General features: G+C 48.6%; 1 protein-coding gene across 22 annotated transcripts in view; it reads right to left on the bottom strand.

Annotated features, from left to right (window-relative positions):
• Svil (supervillin) overlaps positions 1–20,049 on the bottom strand; it is a 202,556-nt gene that overhangs the window by 9,608 nt on the left and 172,899 nt on the right. For all 22 annotated transcript variants that reach the window (XM_031364880.1, XM_031364879.1, XM_031364877.1 and 19 more), the window contains 13 exons: positions 19,161–19,250; positions 18,989–19,075; positions 17,402–17,579; positions 15,590–15,762; positions 13,609–13,764; positions 11,906–12,042; positions 10,751–10,898; positions 10,487–10,632; positions 8,843–9,018; positions 7,399–7,543; positions 6,716–6,992; positions 2,446–2,597; positions 270–375 (listed from right to left, as the gene is read on the bottom strand). In XM_031364880.1, the coding sequence (XP_031220740.1) occupies positions 270–375; positions 2,446–2,597; positions 6,716–6,992; positions 7,399–7,543; positions 8,843–9,018; positions 10,487–10,632; positions 10,751–10,898; positions 11,906–12,042; positions 13,609–13,764; positions 15,590–15,762; positions 17,402–17,579; positions 18,989–19,075; positions 19,161–19,250 (1,971 nt within the window). The remainder of the gene's footprint in view (positions 1–269; positions 376–2,445; positions 2,598–6,715; positions 6,993–7,398; positions 7,544–8,842; positions 9,019–10,486; positions 10,633–10,750; positions 10,899–11,905; positions 12,043–13,608; positions 13,765–15,589; positions 15,763–17,401; positions 17,580–18,988; positions 19,076–19,160; positions 19,251–20,049) is intronic.

Genomic DNA, 20,049 nt, shown 5'->3' with positions numbered 1-20,049 from the left:
TATATATATACTTTAAAATTAACATGTATGGAAGTGTACACATGACTGCAATGCTGTGGCTGCCAGAAGGGGGGCGTCAGATCCCCTGGAACTAGAGTTACATGTGATTCTGAACAGCCTGATTACTGTGGGTTGTCTATAAGCCTGGCCTGCATTCTTAACCACCTGAGCCATCTCTGCAGCCCCTAGACTTACTGTAAAGCCCTCCTTCCAAAATACTTCCAGGGAGAAGAGACAAACACGGACTTGGAGCACTAGAAGTCACTCACTTTGCACATTTTCTTCTTCCTCTTCCCTCCGTCCGGAGTGCACCACCATGCCCCCCTGGAAACACTGTAGGAAGCAGGGCGGCTCCTTTCCCTGCAGGACCTGGACCTTCACATTTAAACATGGAAAACCGCGTCAGACGGGGGTGTCAAAGGCATGAGAATAATACTTGCCTGTTTCAGGGAATCCGGGCACCACCATCTGGACACACAGAACATGCCCACTGCCTTCTGAAGCTAAGCAGGATTAAAAGTGCAATCAATGCATGAGGCTCCTTTCAAAGTTTTCTCTAAGATGTGCTTTCCCAGAATAGGAAGGTAAGGGTGCTATGCCCTGGTACCTCATGCACCTTCTTTTGCAGATCACTGTTTTTCTGTCATGGAATATTCTTCAGAGACACTAACTTTGGCATTTTTGTGGTATTTCCTGGATTGCTATGATGTGACAGATTTAATGTGTTTAACAAGGTCCACCTTTCAGAAGAGCTGCTGACTTAGTGAGTCTGGAGGGATGCCCCTTGCTTGTGTAGGTTAGGTCTTAAATGCCTTTCAGGACCATCCCTCCAGGCTCAGCTTCCCCAGGCTGTGCACTAAGAGGCTGTGATATCTAGAGGTGGGCGGGGCCTTGTGGAGTCCTTAGGTCATGGAGAGTGTGTCCTTGAAGGGGGTTATGAGACCCTTGCCACTTCTTTTTCGTCTTTTTTGCTTTCTGGAAATGAGCCAAGAGGTTTCACTCTTGAGATGCATCTCTGCCATGAATCACTGCCTCCCTACAAACCTAAAACCAACATGGTCAACCAACTATACCAGAGAACGAAAGAAACATTTCTCTTTTTAAGTAGCTTACTGGGGTGTTTATCATAGCAACACGAACCAACATTGTATCCTCCTGTGGGGTGATATGTCTCTCCCTGACTACTCTGTTTTTCCCTCACCAGGTGCTACTGCACCACTTGCTCTGGCTTTGGCAGACTCCATCCCATACAGAAGGAATGACATCCAAAAAGGTGCAAACATTTTCCACCATAAGCTCTGTTACTGAGTGTAGGTCTGCTTTGCACAGGCAAGCACCGTTACGTGGCAGCTCGGAGCACGTGCCGTTTACTGGCAGTGTTATATATCTACCATGATTTTCCATGTGTTGGATTGAAATAAGAAATGCTCAGAGTAGAATGATTAACCCCAAACTCCAGGTGTGCTTTGAATCCAGGGTTAAAACACGTTCACTATGGCTTCTACAAAAACCAGGCAGCTGAAATCCCCCACTGTTTGGAATAAGCTGAAATGCCGTTGTGGCTAAGGTCTACTTCTAAAATATGATCTATAGCGCAGAATATTCGTCCTGTCTTCAGATTATTTTTAGGGCACATAATGAGTTCTGAGAATGGCAGAAAGCTGAATGAGCACTGCTCTATTTCTAGAAAGCAGTTTTCTCTCTCCTCCCTCATGCTCCTGCCAATTAATGATTCATCCCCGATGGCAAAAATACCTGCCTACAGTGTCATGTGCCCCCAAAGCTCCAGAGCCAGCTCTCAATCAGTGGCACTAATGGATGCAACATAAGGCACAGGTCATCCAAATATTAAAAACACTCTGGGGGCCATGCCAGGGATGCAGCCCAACAGGGCTATGCTGCCTAGCACACACAATGCCCTGAATGTGATCCCAGGGCTGATGCCAGGAGCCCCCATAAAATAGCTTCTAAAGTCTTTATGCTCCAAGGTCAGAGCCTGAGAGTTGGGATCTCTCTCTAACTCACTGGGGACAGATGTAAATAAGTAAGCAAATGACAGTGTGATTTCCAGCTATGGAAACAGAAGGTACGAAAGGGGCTGAGGGAAGGGAGGGGGTGTGCCTGAGATGGAAGGGAAGGTGACAACCAGGCAGAAACTTGATTGGTGGCTAAGGTTCTCAGGCCCAAACAGTCCTCCAGCATGGCTGCTCCCAGACAAGAAGATGTTGGGCGCTTTGGGCCGGCTCCCTTTGAAAAGGGAGGGAGGCATCTCTTTGTTTTGTGAGAAACTCCTGGTTTGGGGCCAGGAGGAGAGCTTTCAGAACACAGGCTCTTGTCCTCTCTGGGTTCAGTGCCTGCAGGCTCATTTCTTTGCAGAGGAGACTGCAGAGGGGTAGGGAGAAGTGGGGGCAGGGTTGGGGTCTGCAATGGCTCCCCAGAGCTTACCTGGGCCCCCCTCTCTTCATCCAGTTCCACCGTCATGAGAGCTGACGTTCCCTTCTCACTCACGGTTGAGTGCCGGCCTTGCCAGAAGAAATAGACACACTTCTCTTTGCCAGCCACTCTCACGGGGTGTTCTCCCTTTTGTCGGCTTCCCACTGCAGACACAATGGCAGAGGGTGAGGTGAGCTGGGACCCCAGAGGGGCAGCGGATAAATGGCTGGGCCTTGTCCCCAGGATCTGCGATGGAACCAAAGTGAGGTGCCATCTTTTCTTAGCTGATGGATGGCTCCTCTGGGAAACCCAAGATAAAATGCACATCATCTCAGGGAGAGAGGCATGTTCCCTCTGATCCCCAGTGTGTGACCAAGAGCAGGACCAGGTTCGCACACACTCACTTTCCTGCATTCTACCACTCTTGTCAGGGGATCACTGAGGGACAGATGACGTCAGCAACAGCCGGAGGAGATTCATGAGCAAAGGAAGCAATGTGGACCATTATAAAGGAATGATGGAGTCTGACTCCCAGCAATGTGGACCATTATAAAGGAATGATGGAGTCTGACTCCCAGCAATGTGGACCATTATAAAGGAATGATGGATTCTGACTCCCAGCAATGTGGACCATTATAAAGGAATGATGGAGTCTGACTCCCAGCAATGTGGACCATTATAGAGGAATGATGGAGTCTGACTCCCAGCAATGTGGACCATTATAAAGGAATGATGGAGTCTGACTCTCCCCTCTTCCGGTCCCAGCCATGAGGTGTGAGCGTGTTGTACCACCTCATGTTCTCAGCTGACGTGCTGTGTACCCACGGGCTCCAAGCAGTGCCTAAAATACTCCGAATTTCCTAAAGCGGACATTTTGACTAGTGTCCTTGATAGTTCTACTCAGAACAACTTATTTTCAATGTAGCTGTATTTAACTTTAGTAAGTACACCAGACTATAGTCATTACAACTCACATCCCCAAATTAGAGTGTTGATAACTCACACCATCAAAGAACTTTCAAGATTAAGTCTTTTCTGGGCTGTAGATGTAGCTCGGTTGAAGGATCCAATTTCCATTCCTAGAACCCATGCTAAGTGGGGGAAGAAACCCTGTATGGTCATGTGCAATGTTGAGGAGGTGGAGACAGGTGGATCCTTGGTGCTTGCTGCCCAGCCACTCAGCCCACTTGTGAGCCTCAGGCCAGTGAGGGACCCTGTGCACAAAAAACAAAGGTGGCCGATGGTGCCGAGGACAGCGGGGGAGGCTGCACTCTGGCCTCTCCATGTATGTGTCCTGTGTATGCATACACACACACATGTGCTTAAAAGAGTAATGTTGTCACTAGAGCTTCTGCCGAGTAGTCACAGCCATGAGAGATGAGGCCTGCTCCTGGTCAAGCCTTGTGCCAGATTCCAACCTCCTGACCAACACAGCCTGCCTCTGCCTCTGCCTCTGCCTCTGGGGGCTACACCCACAGAGTTTATGATCTCCTATGACCCTCCAGGGCACAGACCACACACTGCACCCTGCAGACAGTCACTGTGCAGGACACTGACCTAAACAGGCTGGTGAAGTTGTCCTTGTGCTGGTGGAACGCTGCCTGGTGGGGAAGACAAGCAGTATGGGGAGGGATTGCGCGCCAGCATCACTGTTGCCTGGGGTGGGTGAGCTCTGGTCTAGGAAGAGCCTTGGCAGTGCTAACTCACTTCATTCCCTCCCTCCCTCATGATTACACTGGTCTCCTGGCTTAGAAGCCAGGTATGAAAATGACTAAAGATATTATACTATCCCTTTGTCTCCTTCTATTAAGTTTGCAGTTTCCTTTCAATGTTATAGACATGTTGGTCCCCTCCTCTTACACGTCATTTCCAACTGTTCAGTCATTTTGCTGTGTCTGGTGAAGATTTCCATGGAGGAGTTGCCCAGCAACAATACAATAAAACAGTACAATAAATCAGGTGCCAGCACCATGCTAACACACTAAACCCCAAAGGAGCAGCACCGAGCCATCAAATGTCCTCTGGGCCAGGCACTGCCTTTGTAAGAAGGAACCAAACTGAAACTATTTTGAATACAACTTCCATTTTGAAATAGGTTTAAGTTCCCAAGACCTCCCTGGGTAACTGCTATCCTGGTCTGCAAGGAAGACATAAATGCTAGGCAAGTCTTCCCGCTACAGTTGAATGACCCAACCAATGGGAACAGGGGAAGTGTACCACAGAGACGTGTTCCTAAGGTAGTCCCCATCACTAAATCTTGATTGGTAGGAAAATGTAACGCTATTGGCACAGATGTTTGTGGTTTTCAAGCTTAAAAGCTCAGTAGCATTCTGGCTCTCTGGTTGGGTTGTGGGTAGCGGTGGTCGTGGTGGGATAGCGAAGTTCAGCTCCTCAGGTTATTCTGTGGCCTGGATCTATTAGTAGCAGTTTGATTACAATAAATTTTTGTTATCTGCATTGGCCTGGTATGCAGACCCCATAACACCTTCCCCATTTTCTGAGAGAAGCCAGACCTCAGAGAGGTTGAGCAGCTTTGCCCAGCATGCCTAGCTGGTAAGCAAGGTTCTGAGCTTCTTACTCCAGCTGTAGACACCTGTGGCCTCATTCACTGAGGTGGCCTCTTTAGGATCTGATGGCTCGTAGGAAGGAGGGGACAAGAAGTACCTCCATTCCTCTCCCCACCCCACCACTGCCCGGAAGCCTAGAAGGAGGAGCCATGCCCTGGAGACCGATTTCTGCTTCTGCTTGTTTAAGAGGACCCCAGAAGTTTAGAGTGCATTGGGGTCCAACCCCAAGCCTGCCAGCACTGCTGCTCCCTACACCCCATATCAGGGTCAGATCCAACTCACTCTCTGCAGAGAGGCACATGGGGGCATGTCATAGTTGGCTCGAAAGAGGGACAGACTGCAGCAGCCTGCTGCTCTGCTCTCTACTAGCCAGGTGGAGGTCCTGTTTTCATCTGAGAAGTCAGGACAATGACAGCTGCTGTGAGGGGCATGGGCAGACCCCAGCATCTTGCCTGAGCTGTCTAGCTGCAGAGTTCTTCACCACTACCTGTAATAACCTCAATACCTAGGAGGCTGAGGTAGGACGATTGAGCCAGCCTGGGCTACATAGTGAGATCCTGTCTTCAAAACCAAACCAAACCCAATCAAGATGAGCCAAAACCCCAAACCTCATAAATAAAAATAATTGAAAATTAGTCCACTTAATACTTATTATTCCAGATCCATGAAAAAGAGTTAGTGCTCCTGTCTTCAGGGGAGGAAGAGGTGGGAGAAGAGGAGGGGGAGGAAGAGGAAGAAGAGAAGGAGGAAGAGAGGGGGAGGGGGAGGAGGAGGAAGAGTAGGAGGGAGAAGAGGTCGAAGAGGGAGAGGGAGAGGAGGAAGGGGAGGAGGGAGAAAAGAAGGAGAAGGGAGAGGAGGAGGAGGGGGAGGGGGAAGAGAGAAGAGAGGAGAGAGAAAGGAAGAGAGAGAGAATATGTATGCTAAGAGGTCAGAAGTAGAATCCAATGTCCTTCTCTGTCTTTCTCCACCTTACTTTTAGAGACAGGGTCTCTCACTGAGCCCAGAGCTCCCTGACTGGATACTGAGTGACCAGTGAGCTCTGGGGATCTACCATGTCTCCCTCTCCAGTGGGGATCTGCCACGTCTCCCTCTCCAGTGCTGTGGAGGCCATCACCATGTCCACGCGGCTCTAACGAGGATGCTGGGGACCATCCGTGTATGGCAGGACTCAGCTTCTCATCCGTGTACAGCAGGCAGGGCCTTTACCCACTGACTTATCTCCCTAGCCCAGCAGTTTATCTTTACTGAAGACAACATACAGAACCTTCATTATGCTAAGGTGACTATCCTACCACCGAGCTGCACCCCAGCATCTCTGCTTAAAAACAAATCTTTAGTTGTGCATCGGTACCACGCTGAAGCACCATGGAACTTCAACGTAAGCGACTCTCATACGCCGCACTAAATGATTTCTTCACACAGCACATAGGCCACATGTCAATACCACGTGGAAGCAAATCATGGCTTTCCCGGAAACCTTTTAAGGCTATTGCAACAGTGAGAAAGCAGGAACACTTCAGTTTGTTCTGTTTTCAACTGGAAGTGAGTATCAGCGTCCTGGCTGCCAGGCTGCCAGGAATCCCACTGCACTTCTCTCCTGGTCCTTACCTGAGCATGGCTAGATGGCCTCATGGCTCCCGAGGTGATGCAGGGGACCCTGCCTAGAGGCGGCCTTCCCAGCCTGCTAAGCAGAAGGAACATGAGTGCCCACTGACCTGCTGAGCTCGCTGTGTACTTCCACTTGACCACATAGGCATCCCCCTCATGGAACTGCCCGATGCTCTGCCTGGGGAGCCTGCTGTAGTCAAATTCCAGAATATGCCAAACATCCACAGAGACAGTGGCAATCTCAAACTGTCTTCTGTCGTCTCCTTCCACCAGGCCATAGCCACGGCCAACGTTCACCCCATCTAAGATGGTGCTGGCTGTCATCTGGGGCGTTGCCACCATCCGTGTCACATCATATGGTTTGATGTCAGCCCTCGGGTCATCCTGCAAGAGAACAGAGATGTTTACATTCCCCCTTGCTGCAGACAGACATTTTTGGTTACACCCAGCGCAGTCTGGAATGCTTTTCTTTTCTCTTTGTTTTGGTGCTGGAGGTAGAACGCAGGGCTTGGTTGCCAGCCAGGCTATCGCTGTTCATAGAACTGTGTCCCCAGCCCTATCATAGCTGCTAGAGACACTGCAGACCCACAGCTTTCATGGCATTTCAGGGTATCTGACTACACTTAGGCTATGTTGACTTAGTATCTGAGGATGCAGAATAGCCACACAGTGAAAGTGAGAATGGAATCCGGAAAGCATTTTGCCTTGTCACTTGTGTACCCTGGAAGCTTTTTGCCACCATGGCCATTTTTGCTGGTCTCCACTTTGGACCTGCTTTCAGGGACTGTACCTTCTGTTGGACAACTTCTCCGGAATTCTTCTCTGTAGGTCTCTTCAGCTCTGTCCAGTCAAGGAATTTCTCTTTGAACAGAATAGTCTCATTGTGCTCCGTAACTCTTCCAAATATTGCCCAGTCAGGCCGCCCTTGTCCTTTCCTGCAGCGTGGGAGCGGGTAAGAAAAGGGCCTAGATTCAGCCGCGGCAGCCGCTGGAGCACCCACAAGCTGCTCACGTGCATCACCACACCCTCAGCTGAGTGTACTCTGACTTTCTTCTGCGGACTTGCCGAGATGACTATAGACGCAGACACACCTTTAGAATCTGCGTCTTACAAGCTGTGAGATGGAGTAGGGGCCGCAGTAGCTTGTGGTGAAGGGCTCTGGGAGTGGGATCTGGGCTTCTTCATCGACTGATGCACTGGTCAGGGCCTAGTCATCTCAACTCAGGGCTGTCAGCAGCTGCCTGGCAGGAGGGACTGGGTGCACAATCTTGGCTGCACCCTAGAGTCCCCAGGGAGCTAGTATTAATCTATCTAAATAAAGTACTCTGGGCTTTGCCTCAGCCCTTCAAAATCCTAGTTCTTATAGTATTAATCAGTATTTGCTTAAAGATTTACTTTTTTAATACATTGATTAAATATTTAATTTTTGTTATTTTCTTTTTCTTTTTTTTTTCAGACAGGGTCTCTCTTATTCTGTAACTGTGGTTGGTGTGGGACTCATGTAGCCCAGGACAGCCTTAATCTTTCTCACGAGTGACCCTTGACCCTCAGTTTTCTGAGTACTGGGATTACAGCTCTGGCTTTAATTATTGGAACTAACTATTAACAAAGTCAGTTACTGGATTTTAAAAGGAGAAACCATGCAGGAAACTTGAAAGCTGTCTCATGTCATTCCTGTTTCTTATTACATGATAGAAACAGTTTTAAAACATTTAGAGGGTCTGGTAGCTAAAAGAAATACTTTTTAAGAATACTTTTTAAATTCATGATCATCATTCTAGATTCTGTACCTACTCTGATGATATATCCAACTGTTCTTCAAAAGTCTAGTACATGGGGAATATTAAGATCACACTCATTCTTTCAGTACAGTAACCTCCTCCCTCCACCCCAGCACACATGAAGACCCCCATGTCCAGGGCTCAGGGCTCAGGGCAGGACGACACCTTCAGAAACCTGGGAAATACTGACTTACCACAACAGACGTGAGATGCAGGGGTGGCAGGGGTTGGGGTGGATGAGTGAGTGGGGTTGAGGGGTGTTCCTAAAACTACGGCCTCCAGACTCATGAGTTAGGCGACAGGTACCGGAGGGTTCTGTTCTGTGACCCTCCCTGGCCGCAGCACGTAAGCATTTCCTAAATCTGTGGCCTCTATGTGAGAAGCACTGTTGGATGCCTGTGGGAAGAGCAGGCATGCACAAGACCCATGCAGGCGGGCGGGCAGCAAGGGCACCTGGGAATGAGCGGGTTGCACTCTCCGGGGTCCAAGGGGTTGATGTCACAGTTCTCATAGTCAAAGGTTCCATTCCATAAGTGCTTAGCCAGCTGGAATGCTATTTTCCGTTGTGCTAACGTGACTTCCTTTCCATGCCACACATAAACTTCACTTCCAAAGTCAAACACCAGGACCTGGAAACAGCACAGAACAACTCTTGAACTTCAAGGGCAGACTCCGCGGCTCCAGCTCTGCTGATGACGTCACGCTTCTGAATGTTCGTACCACCCAAAGCTTTAAATTAAGAGTTATGTAAGGACCTCCCTGTCTTCCTTCCCTCCTCTCTACCCAGCTTCTCCCTTCTACACTCCCACATACCCTCACTCACTCACTCACTCACTCACTCACTCACTCACTCTTCATTCAACACACACTGCTTATCGCACACATAGCAGGTGCTCGGGAGCCAACACTGTCCCTCCTGTGTGCAGTTCTAACACCCTTCGGGGCCGATGTCACACCATTCTTACCTCAGCTCAGTGCTGAGTGTCTGTAGAATGGACAAATGAATGGAATGCTCTTGTTCTGCCTTATTTCCAGCACTCTGATGTCTGTTTTAACTCTCAACTAGGCTACATTTCATCTCCTCTTAAAATTACTTCTTTTTCTGTGGCTTTGGTTCCCACTTAAATGCCCGTATACACCATACCCTCGGTTTAGCTTTAGATGACACTTTGCTCGGTTTATTATTAAAATATCTTATTATATATTTGAATGCATCTATAACAAGTACACGGGATGCTTTGAGGTAGAGATGGGAGGATGGCCGTGCCAGCCCAGTGACTGACACTGCCATCGCCTTACTCTGCGGCTCAATCCTGCTTGCTGTTGTCTTAGTGGCAGGAGCGGCTCTAATCTCTACACTTTGCAGGGGTCACAGCAGCGACAGTTGGCTGACTGCAGCTGCATGTAACAGATACCTGGACACACTCTGCTCCCCCATCCCTGCTGCTTCTGCCCTCTTCCCCTCCTCCCAGGTGCCTTCCCTCCCCAGGCCTGCCCTTGGAAGAGTCCATTTTCTTTTCTGACTTTCTGATTTCCTTGGGGCAGGGATTCCACATATAGATGAAATCACAGAGATTTTTCTCTCCATGTCCAATTTATTTCACTTAGCTGGTCAGCTCTAGGTGCATCATTTTTGGTATTTACTAAAAGTTTTAAAATTAGATTAGTGCTATGTAGGTATGTGAAATGCAAATGAACAAGCTCTCTAGTCAAAATACAGAAATTACTAGAAGAGAAAATATGGGGCTAGAGAGGTCACTCAGTGGTGAAGAGCATATACTGCTCTTTCAGAGGTCCCAGGTTCGATTCCCAGCACCCAGATGGCGGCTCTCAGTAGTCTGTAACTCCAATGCCAGAGGAACTGATGCCTCTTCTGACCTCTGTGGGTATTATATGCATCTAGTATAGAGATATAGATGCAAGATGTAAAATATAAAGTCCTTCAATGCCACTTTTGAAAAATACTGTGAACTTTGTTTGTAAGGTTTAGATAGTGGTGATGGTTTGAAATAGTAAATAAGTATTCTTTAGAAGTGCTGATCTTGATTGTCGCTATGGACCCAGGGAGAACTCTCTGCAGATCTGTGAAGCAGGTACCTCTTTGGACTGCAGAAGGGAACACTTGGGGATCTTCCCCCAGTAGTCATCATCGGGAACGAGTTTGTCATCTGTCAGGCGGTAGACACAGTTCGTCTCTATGATGGCTGTCTCGTACAGCTCATCTTCCTTGGGGTCTCCGGCAGCTTTGGGGTAAGACAGGACATTAGAAAGTATTGACTTAAGAGGATCTGTTGAGGGATGGGGCTGGGGACACAGGATGTCCCAGCCTCTTCATTCTTGGTAATCATGGTAAACTCTTACACTGGTAACTGGTCTGGCCACCCAAGAGCTTCCAGAAGTCTTTGGCTGCGTGAGTATGTGTGTTAATTCCTTCTTCGATGGTCTGGATGTACGTAGCTCTACACCCGAGCTCCCTCTTTGTCTGAATTAACGTTGCAAGTTCAGATGCCTGGAAAAGAACAGGACACAATGACCTGGGAAGAAAAGTCAGTGTGATCTGCACATGCTGCCATCAGAGAAAACTCAACATACCGGGAAGGTGTGAGACGTTAGTTGTCTCAGCCAAGAAAATGTAATTGTGGGAGCAGATGTATCAAGTCTTTGGTGCAATAACCCTGAGTGTGAAATTCAACAGATAACTTAAGGACTTTGGACACTGTACTGGTTGGTTTTGTGTGTCAACTTGACACAGGCTGGAGTTATCACAGAGAAGGGAGCTTCAATTGGGGAAGTGCCTCCATGAGATCCAGCTGTGGGGCATTTTCTCAATTAGTGATCAAGGGTGTAGGGCCCCTTGTGGGCGGTGCCATCCCTGGGCTGGAAGTCTTGGGTTGTATAAGAGAGCAGGCTGAGCAAGCCAGGAGAAGCAAGCCAGTAAAGAACATCCCTCCATGGCCTCTGCTCCTGCTTCCTGACCTGCTTGAGTTCCAGTACTGACTTCCTTTGGTGATGAACAGCCATGTGGAAGTAAGCCAAGTTAACCCTTTCCTCCCCAACTTGCTTCTTGGTCATGATGTTTGTGCAGGAATAGAAACCCTGACTAAGGCAGACACTATACCTTGTCTGGGGCTGTGTATGTGTGTTAATTCCTTCTGCAAGGGTCTTCAACCAAGCTCAGTGTGTCAGATTCAACAGATAACGCATGGGCTTTGAACACTATTCTAGGGCTTCCCTCATGAATTCCCATGAAAGAGCCATACTGGCTCTTCACAGATGCTCGTTAGTCATCCAGGAACCAGCTTAGACCCAGGGCTTTCAAACTGGAGATGCATGCCACAGACCTTCACTTCAGCACCTCACGGAAGCTCCTTCAGAGACATTGTCAAAGGAAATGCTACCTGTCCCTTTCTGCTTGAGTGAAACATGGGGTGTCTGAAGAGCTCGGGATGGACCAGAGCACCTCGCTGTTGTATGAAGGACACAGGAGTAGAGACACCTTGTCACTTAGACACTGACCTTCGCTTTTTCGATGACATTGGAGAACTCTCCCACCCACAGGAAGCAGTACTGAGGAGAGAGCAGAAGGAAGCAGTCCCCACTGTTGAGTGATGAGGCTCGAGGCTCTACCAGCCTTGTCTGCACGTGCCTTCTTCCTGCGGACAAGGCCCCAGAGTCCTTTTACCACCACGCAGACCTCCATGATGGACACATCCCAGCTACACACCCCCTATTCTGAAGACTCTGACCCCTAGTGTAAGTTCCCAGGGAGTTCCACTTGCACGGGGAAGTTAAGATGGGCCACATAACAGCAAAATCATTTGGTGTTGCTGGCCAGTGCATGCCGTAAGGTCTCTGAGCTTCCTACGAGCGGCCTCAAAGCCTTAGATGTTAGTGTGTTTGTGGGTGTAGCAAGGTTCTCCTGTCATGGAAGAGTGGCAAGGACACCCTGACCTCTCTGCCATATGCAGGCTGCCTTCTCTTCACACAGCCTGTGTCCTGTGCTCACACCTAGTCGTGATGCAGGGTAAGCCATGCCTCTCCACAGGATCTCCTTCTACAGGCACTGTAACTCCAGAGCAACCGGATAGGACCAGCTTGAGGGAAGTACTGCTTTGTGCCATGTGCACCTCACTTCTAAGTGATTTGCCAAGGTGGAACATTCCCTGATTGCATACCTGGTCTGATTTCTGCATCAGAGCTCCTCACTTGTCTTTTGTGAGTGTTGTGTGTGTAAATGTGTGCAGGTGTGCATACCCACACATGGAGATGTGGCGGTCAGAGGAGGATTCCAGTGGTTTTCTTCCCTAGAAGCTGAAGCCTGCCATTTTTCTTAGTCTGGCTGGCAAGTACACTCCTGGTTCTGTCTGTCTCTGCCCTACAATGCTAGGGTCACGGGCACAAACACCCCTGTCTGGTTTTTATGTGGGCATCAAGGATTCAAGTATGGGTTCTCATGCTGATAGAAGCAGCAGTCTTACTGAGCCGTCTCCCCATCCTTATCTTTTAAAGACACCAAAAAGGAAATGGGTTTGTAGAAAACACCCTAGGATCCTTGGTAGAGTCAGAAGCTACTCCATCCATCCTTCACTTGATGATCCAAGGGTGATGATCTTGGGGATCTGGAGGTGACACAGTCACCTCCAGGAGTGGGGCCACCTCCCTCCTCGCATTCCTAACTTCCTGCTGCTTCTTCAAAAAGGGCAGGAGAGTGGAGCCTGGGGATGGGTGAGGCTCATTCCTGCCGTCCCATGGTTCCTTCCCCAGGGATGTGTTCCCTCAATCTGGCTGGTAGGGGTCATGCCTTATCCCAGCAGGGAGAACTGAGAAGGGTGTACAGCCCCATGCTGGAGACTGAGGGCATATCTGGTAAAGTACACAGCAGAGTTGGGGTATGGGCTACGGGGCCAGAGGCAGCAGGACCAAAAGCTGAGATTCTGAAAGGGTGAAAGACTGAGTCCAACTCCAGGCCTCCTACTCAGCAGCTCCCTTGTCCTCATTCACAAACTCTCAGAGATCCAGCGGGAAGAACATCCCTGGCCCGATGGAGTCTGTGATGCCAACAGTATAGCTAGCACCTAGAAGGGGAGACTCAGAGAGGCTGCCTGCCCAGCCCCCTCAGAGGCAACAATGGATGCAGCTAGGAGTCTGTCGCTGCAGTGACAGTGACCAGACAGAAACCACAGCCTGCCAGAGTTCCTTTGGACCACTGTGAAGAATACCTTTAATCTGCAGCAGCATGAGCTTTTTGTGGGGCACGGCGCTGTTGTTGGAGTTTTGCTCCATCAGGTTGACACTTCGCAGGTGGATGCTGCTGAAGTTCTCCCTGCTGGCTAGGCCTGCCAGAGTCACTTCTGAGAAGTTGGAGTTGGATGACACTGTGAAGGGAGGGCAGGAGGATGCGCAATTGAAAGCCGGTGCTATGTAAACATAGATGACTGCTAACTGACCAGACCCAAGTCTGAGGAGCTGCACTGTTCAATGCTTAGTCACTGTGTGGAGAATGAATGCAGTACAGGACACATCAACCACCAGTTGACCAGTCTCACAGAGCTTGTTGCCCTGCGGGATGCGGCTCTTCCAGACAGTATTTAGCGAAACAATTCTCTATGATTTGGGGTGAACAAGAGCTAAACAAACCTCAAGGAGGGTAGGTGCTGGAAATGTTTGCATGCGGAGGGGTACCAGGCACTTAAACTTGTAACTTTATCCCAAGGCTACATGACTACTTCAAGGACAGAGGTGGAGGTCACACAGGCTGCATGCACCAGGTGGAGGTCACTCAGGCTGCACGCACCAGGGCATGCAGGTCTAGGCAGGGAGGGAGGGAGCCTTACTCCAGGCACTATCAAGATGAGATTTTTGAGGTTTTGGACACGTTTCGACCTCACTCTTGCTTGAGGCCGGCTCCACCTGTTGCACTGCTCATGTGCCCCACAAGATTCTAACGCTGTGCTGGGCAGTGGTGGCACACACCTTTAATCCCAGCACTTGGGAGGCAGAGGCAGGTGGATTTCTGAGTTGGAGGTTAGCCTGGTCTACAGAGTGAGTTCCAGGACAGCCAGGGCTACACAGAGAAACCCTGTCTCGAAAAAAAAAAAAATTCTAACACTGAACCCAGAACGTTGATGCTATCTGGTACCCCGGATGGCTCCTGCCTTTTGGGAAGCATTTCTTAATCAACTAGTTAGAATGTGAAGACAATTATTTCCTCTAAAATTTCCCTTTTTCCTCCTTTCCACTGAGTGGGTAAAGGTTTAAGGTGGAGGACTCGGAATGAACTCCTCTCCCCTCTCCTCCCCCTCCCTCCCTCTCTCCTCCCCTCCCTCCCTCCTTTCCTCCCTTAGTTTTGGAGATAGGTTCTCACCATGTAGTCCAGACTATCCTGGAACTTGAGGCTCTACCATGTTTAAACACTGAGTGCTGGGATTGCAGCATGCACCATCACTAAATACTCTCAAAACAAAAACCTTTGGCAAATCGATTTATAAACGCTAAAAGGAAAATAAAAGACTACAGCAAAAAAATTTAAATATCAAGATTATGGATGCCCTTGAAAATCACTATTTGACATAATGGAACTCACACTCTGAGCCAGATAAAACCGAGATGTCTAGCTCAGGGTCAGGGAACAGTCAGAGATCAACCTCAGTCTCCAGTCCAGTTCATTCCAAGTCCCCCACCCAACCCACCTAACCTATCTCCAGGAAGTCCCAGGAGGTCTGAAAGCAAAGGTTTAAGTACTGGGTGAAGATATACGCATCTCCTGCGGGTACCTTCTTAGATTCAGTGGAGAACTGCTGTGCTTGCATTTACCAGAGCTTAAAATCTGGAGAGATTACAAAATCCAAAGACACTTACATATCGAGCCTGACTCAGCAGCACAGCAGAATTGAAGCAGCAACTTAGTGAGGAATCGTTAAACTCAACTCAAGGCACACATACATTTGTCTGCAGAGCTCACTTTTGTTATGGAGTGCTCTCTGAACACCCACTGAGGTAGCTGCTTCGAGGCAGATCAAAGGGAAACCCTGCAGGCTGTCTTCAGGCAGGGGTGGGGTGGGGTGGGTAGGTGGAGGGGGAGGGTGGAGGGGGAGGGGGCGGGGGGGGGACAGGCAGTGCTCAGGGGGAGGTAGGGGTGGGGGTTGAGGAGGGATTGGGGAGGGGCAAAGGGGTCGGGGGCAGGCTCTAGCCCACACTCACTCTTTTCCACTCTCATCCGCTTGGACTCCATGAAGGCAATGTTTAGCCTTTGCTCTGTGTATTCCTGAAGGAGATCTTCTCTTGCTGCCAGCAGTTTGAGAGGGTTCTTGGATGCCTGGACCCTGCGCTTGGGCCTGACTGAGCGCTTATGCTCTGCCACGGAAGATGTCAACCTGCAGGTAAAGCAGATGTGGCCCGGGATGTCACCTTACCTTCTGGTCTTAGACCCAGGACAATAGAGTCCATTATTTTTACTTCATGATTTTGTGTGGGTTAGAGAGCCTGGACACTCTGCGCGCGCGCACACATGCATACATGCACGTGCGCACATGTACACGCGCGCGCGCACACACACACACACACACACAGTCGCGCACGCGCACACACACAGGTGTACACACACATGCACACCCCTACTGCTGCTATCACCAATAATTTCTTGGACTTAGCACATGACGACAGTACTTCCATTGAACCTTTCTGCCCCACATTAATCTTTTTTTCAAACATAGCTTTTCTGTTCATAGCTCTTATTTACTCAGTCTACCAGGTACCTGAGGAAAGCAACCACACCTGTGAAGAGTATACTGGAATAAAATATGCCTTCAGAATCAGCTCTGGTCCCAGAGACTGTATCACCCAAGTTTGGGTGGAGCAGCCTGTGGAAGCAGTACATGCATGGTATGAGCTCCCAACAGACGCACGTGGTGAGAAAGAACTGCTGAGGGCTGAGGTCTCTGTGCCTGGAAGCATTCTCTGTGTACCCTAGTCTGTACGTGAGCACAAATACACTGTTGTTTCAATGATTCCATTTCACAAATATATATAACAGCTTCAGCAATGACGGCTGGATGGGGAGAAGGTGAACTGAACGGACCGATGTACGGACGTAAGCGTGCAGAGCAGCACATCTCACCAGGAGGAGTCGATGGAATCTTCCATGAACATACTCCTGGAAGTTCAGTGAGGGCTGTGTGCAGCTTGCTCAGAACAAGTGCCCCCTAATGTTATATGGGGCTTACTCTGGGGCTCACCTCACCCCTCTTGTTGATGGGCATCATTTGTCTGCTGGACTGCATGAATGGTTTAGAGATGGACTTTGGACCCAAGCTGGAGCAGTGAAGCACAAACCTGGTCTTTGAGGATCTACTGGGAAGTGACTCTGAGCTGACTGAGTAGCCTGTCCGTCCAGTGTTGGATGCCGGTACCTCTTTCCCTATGGTTGTGGTGTGACCAAGAGAGAAGCCAGCATATGGAAAGACAGCCTTAAGAGAGACTGTGCTGCAACTGTCTCTGTACACTCAAGGCACACTTGAGTTTAAACTAAATTGTCTCCCAAGTTTGTTTCTTTGTTTTCGTTGATCTCAGTTCATTCAACACATGTATTCTTCTGGAATCCTAACACATAATCACTTTTTATAATGTTTGCCTGGGCACCTTTGGGTGAGAAAGCCTATGGACATATCAATTCTATACATTGCCGGAAGCAAAGAACTATGGCTCCCGATTTCCTAATTCACTCTGCTAATCTGAGCTCATATAAATCAAATATCCAGTTATGAGTAAGTGGGTGATGTCCATTGGGTGTGTTATAGAAAACGCTAAGTGGTGATGTTATAAAACACCACAAAGCAATGCATGGGTGACATGAAAGCCAGTCACACCCCTCAAGACTGCACAAACAGCAGACATGCAAGCACAGCAGGCTGACCCTGAGGCACTGTGCATCTTGCTCTAGAACAAACACCCATGGCAGAAGTTTCTGGTGACTGGACTGGGGGAGCACGCAAAGGGATCCATTCTCAAACTCACTTGGGAGTGTAAGGGTCGAAGATGACATCGAAGTCGTCCTCCAGTTCCACAGGGCTTCTGGGCATACTGTGATCCATGCTACGGTAGAATCTGGTGAAGGTTTCATCATCGTCCAGCCTCATCACCTCCTTGACAGACTTGCCAGTGACTGTAAGGACCGTTTCCTGTATCCCAGCAACTATCAAGGATGGAGAAAATACACCATGAGCGAGCTTTTGATAAACAACTTCTGGGACCTTTGCCTGCAATGTTTTATGTCCCCTAAGCTCCTGGAGTGGGGTGCTTCTCTATGACCTTTACTTTTGTCCCTGCCTCCAGGTTCCAGCCTCACATGAGTCCTTGCCCTGACTTCCTAGATGATGAGCTATAAGCTGTAAGACCAATCCATCAGTCAGTAAAGAAATCTCTTTCCTTTCCAGGTTGCTTTTGGTCCTGGTATTTATCAAAGCCATAGAAACCCTAACAAAGACAATAGTGCAATAGATTTCATTGCTAATGTATCTTACGCAGTTAGATTAACTACTATATTATGACCTTACAGCTCTGGTTTTCAGTGTTCGTGTAACTTTCAGCCTGTAGGGACTCCTAGCACCTGGCACTTGATGAATAGATATGTTTTATCAAGAGAGAAAAGGCTACCTTCTGCATATTGCCTTTTGTGTCACCAATGATTATAATACAGGGTTTATTGCATTATCTTTTTACTAGAGTTTTAGTTTAGAAATTATTTGGGATAATAAGAAAACATACCTTTGGCCTTAGCAGAAATAATGTGTAAAGTTCAGAGCCCACCCAATAAGTTGATTTTCTATTTGTACACTGATTGCTTTATAGTGAAAAGACAAAATCATTGAGTTATATTTGGATCGGATGGCATCCCAAGGGTTTAGAGTCAGTAACAAGTGCACTATCGGGCATCCCAAGGGTTTGGAGTCAGTAACAAGTGCACTATCAGGCATCCCAAGGGTTTGGAGTCAGTAACAAGTGCACTATCGGGCATCCCAAGGGTTTGGAGTCAGTAACAAGTGCACTATCGGGCATCCCAAGGGTTTGGGGTCAGTAACGAGTGGGCATCCCAAGGGTTTGGAGTCAGTAACAAGTGCACTATCGGGCATCCCAAACTTAGGATACTATCAAGTGGATCAGAGTTAGAACTCTGGTTAGTATTGACTACAAGTTCATTTTTTGAAGAATAACAACAGATTTTAAGTGTGTGTGTGTAAGTTGCTGAAAGGAGATAACTAACTTGGCTGAAGAGAGAAAGCAATCGGAGGTGGGATTTGGAGAGCCAGCTATTATGGTACATGCCTGTCCTTCAAGGCTATCTTTGGGCATGAAGTAAATTCAAGGCTGGCTTGGTCTAAGTGATACCTTGTTTTACAAAACAAATGAACAGCAAAAATAACAAAAACGATCAATAACAAAAACAAATCAATAACAAAAACGACTGTCAAACCAAACAAAACTCCAAAAGTTAACAAGTTGAAAGCTAGGACTTAGAGGTTCTGAGTGAGCAGAGACCAGGCGTGGGACCAGGCGTGGGGCAGTAAGACAGGCTGAGGCTCCCCTCTGGGTTCTGGCACATACCTTTGTTATTCAGCCTCCTTAGGAAGGTTTCCAGCCTGTCCAACTTCAGGTCCGATTCCAGCTGCATATCTGGTCTGGCTTCAATATCTAAAGAAGTAGAAACCATCTGTGAACAAGCACCCCTAAGCTTTCCTGTTCAGACGCTCATGTCACCGTGGACAGGGACACATACCTTCCAAGGGTTTGGAAACTGGGGTAGTGCCCCTTGATTTACTGCAGAGAGGGGATGAAATGGGAGTTATGGCTGTGGGTGATGCCAGACCTGCAGAAGACACAAGGGGACAGTTTAGCATGTTCAAGATTAACTGTGGATGTTCACAGAACCCAGTGAACCCGTACATGTTCTTACATCACAAGTATATACACGAGTATGCACAGGTTGGCCACCAAATGCAGCCATACCTAGGATTTTCCTCTTCCTATGTACTATGCAACTGGCAAACTGATACTCCAAAATAAACAGTAAAGACGAGGGGAAGCACATCCATAGCCTATAAATGGAGTGAGAGTGTACATGGCTTCCAGAATATGCTGGAGCAAAAGGGAGTTCTGAAGGCCCTCCGGAGTGGTGGGGGCCACAGGGCACCATCTCCCACAGAGGGTGTGTCAGGTAAGCTTCCGTGTCCCAGGCAGCAAAGCCCCAGGCTCTCCAGTCTGTGAGGAGGCAATGACAGGCTGAACTTATGAGCACTGACTGTGTGGAGAATAACCCAGAGGTCTGAGTGTTCAGAAGAAAGACAGGCGAACACACATCAGACCCATCTGGGATTGTGGGAGAGTGAGGCTCATCCAGCTCAGGTATGCTGGGAATAATCACATGTTCCCCAAGACTCAGGGGAAGTGCTTACTCAAGCAGAGGCTGAAGGACATGAAAAGTGCAAAGCACACTTTTAGCACAGAGGGCACTCAGCTGAAATATGAAAAAAAAAAGAGAAAATCTAGAGACACCCAACCCTACCAGACACTGAGGAGGGAAGGAAGTGTACTGTTTGTAAAAAATGAACAAGCTGCTGCTGCTGCTCCCTGCACCCTCTGCAGTGTGTGTGCCTGTGTGTGTGTGT

The sequence above is a fragment of the Mastomys coucha genome, unplaced genomic scaffold (genome assembly GCF_008632895.1).
Source record: "Mastomys coucha isolate ucsf_1 unplaced genomic scaffold, UCSF_Mcou_1 pScaffold13, whole genome shotgun sequence".
NCBI lineage: Eukaryota > Metazoa > Chordata > Mammalia > Rodentia > Muridae > Mastomys > Mastomys coucha.
Note: the sequence above shows the minus strand (reverse complement) of the source record. Positions and strands in the feature narration are given on the sequence as shown.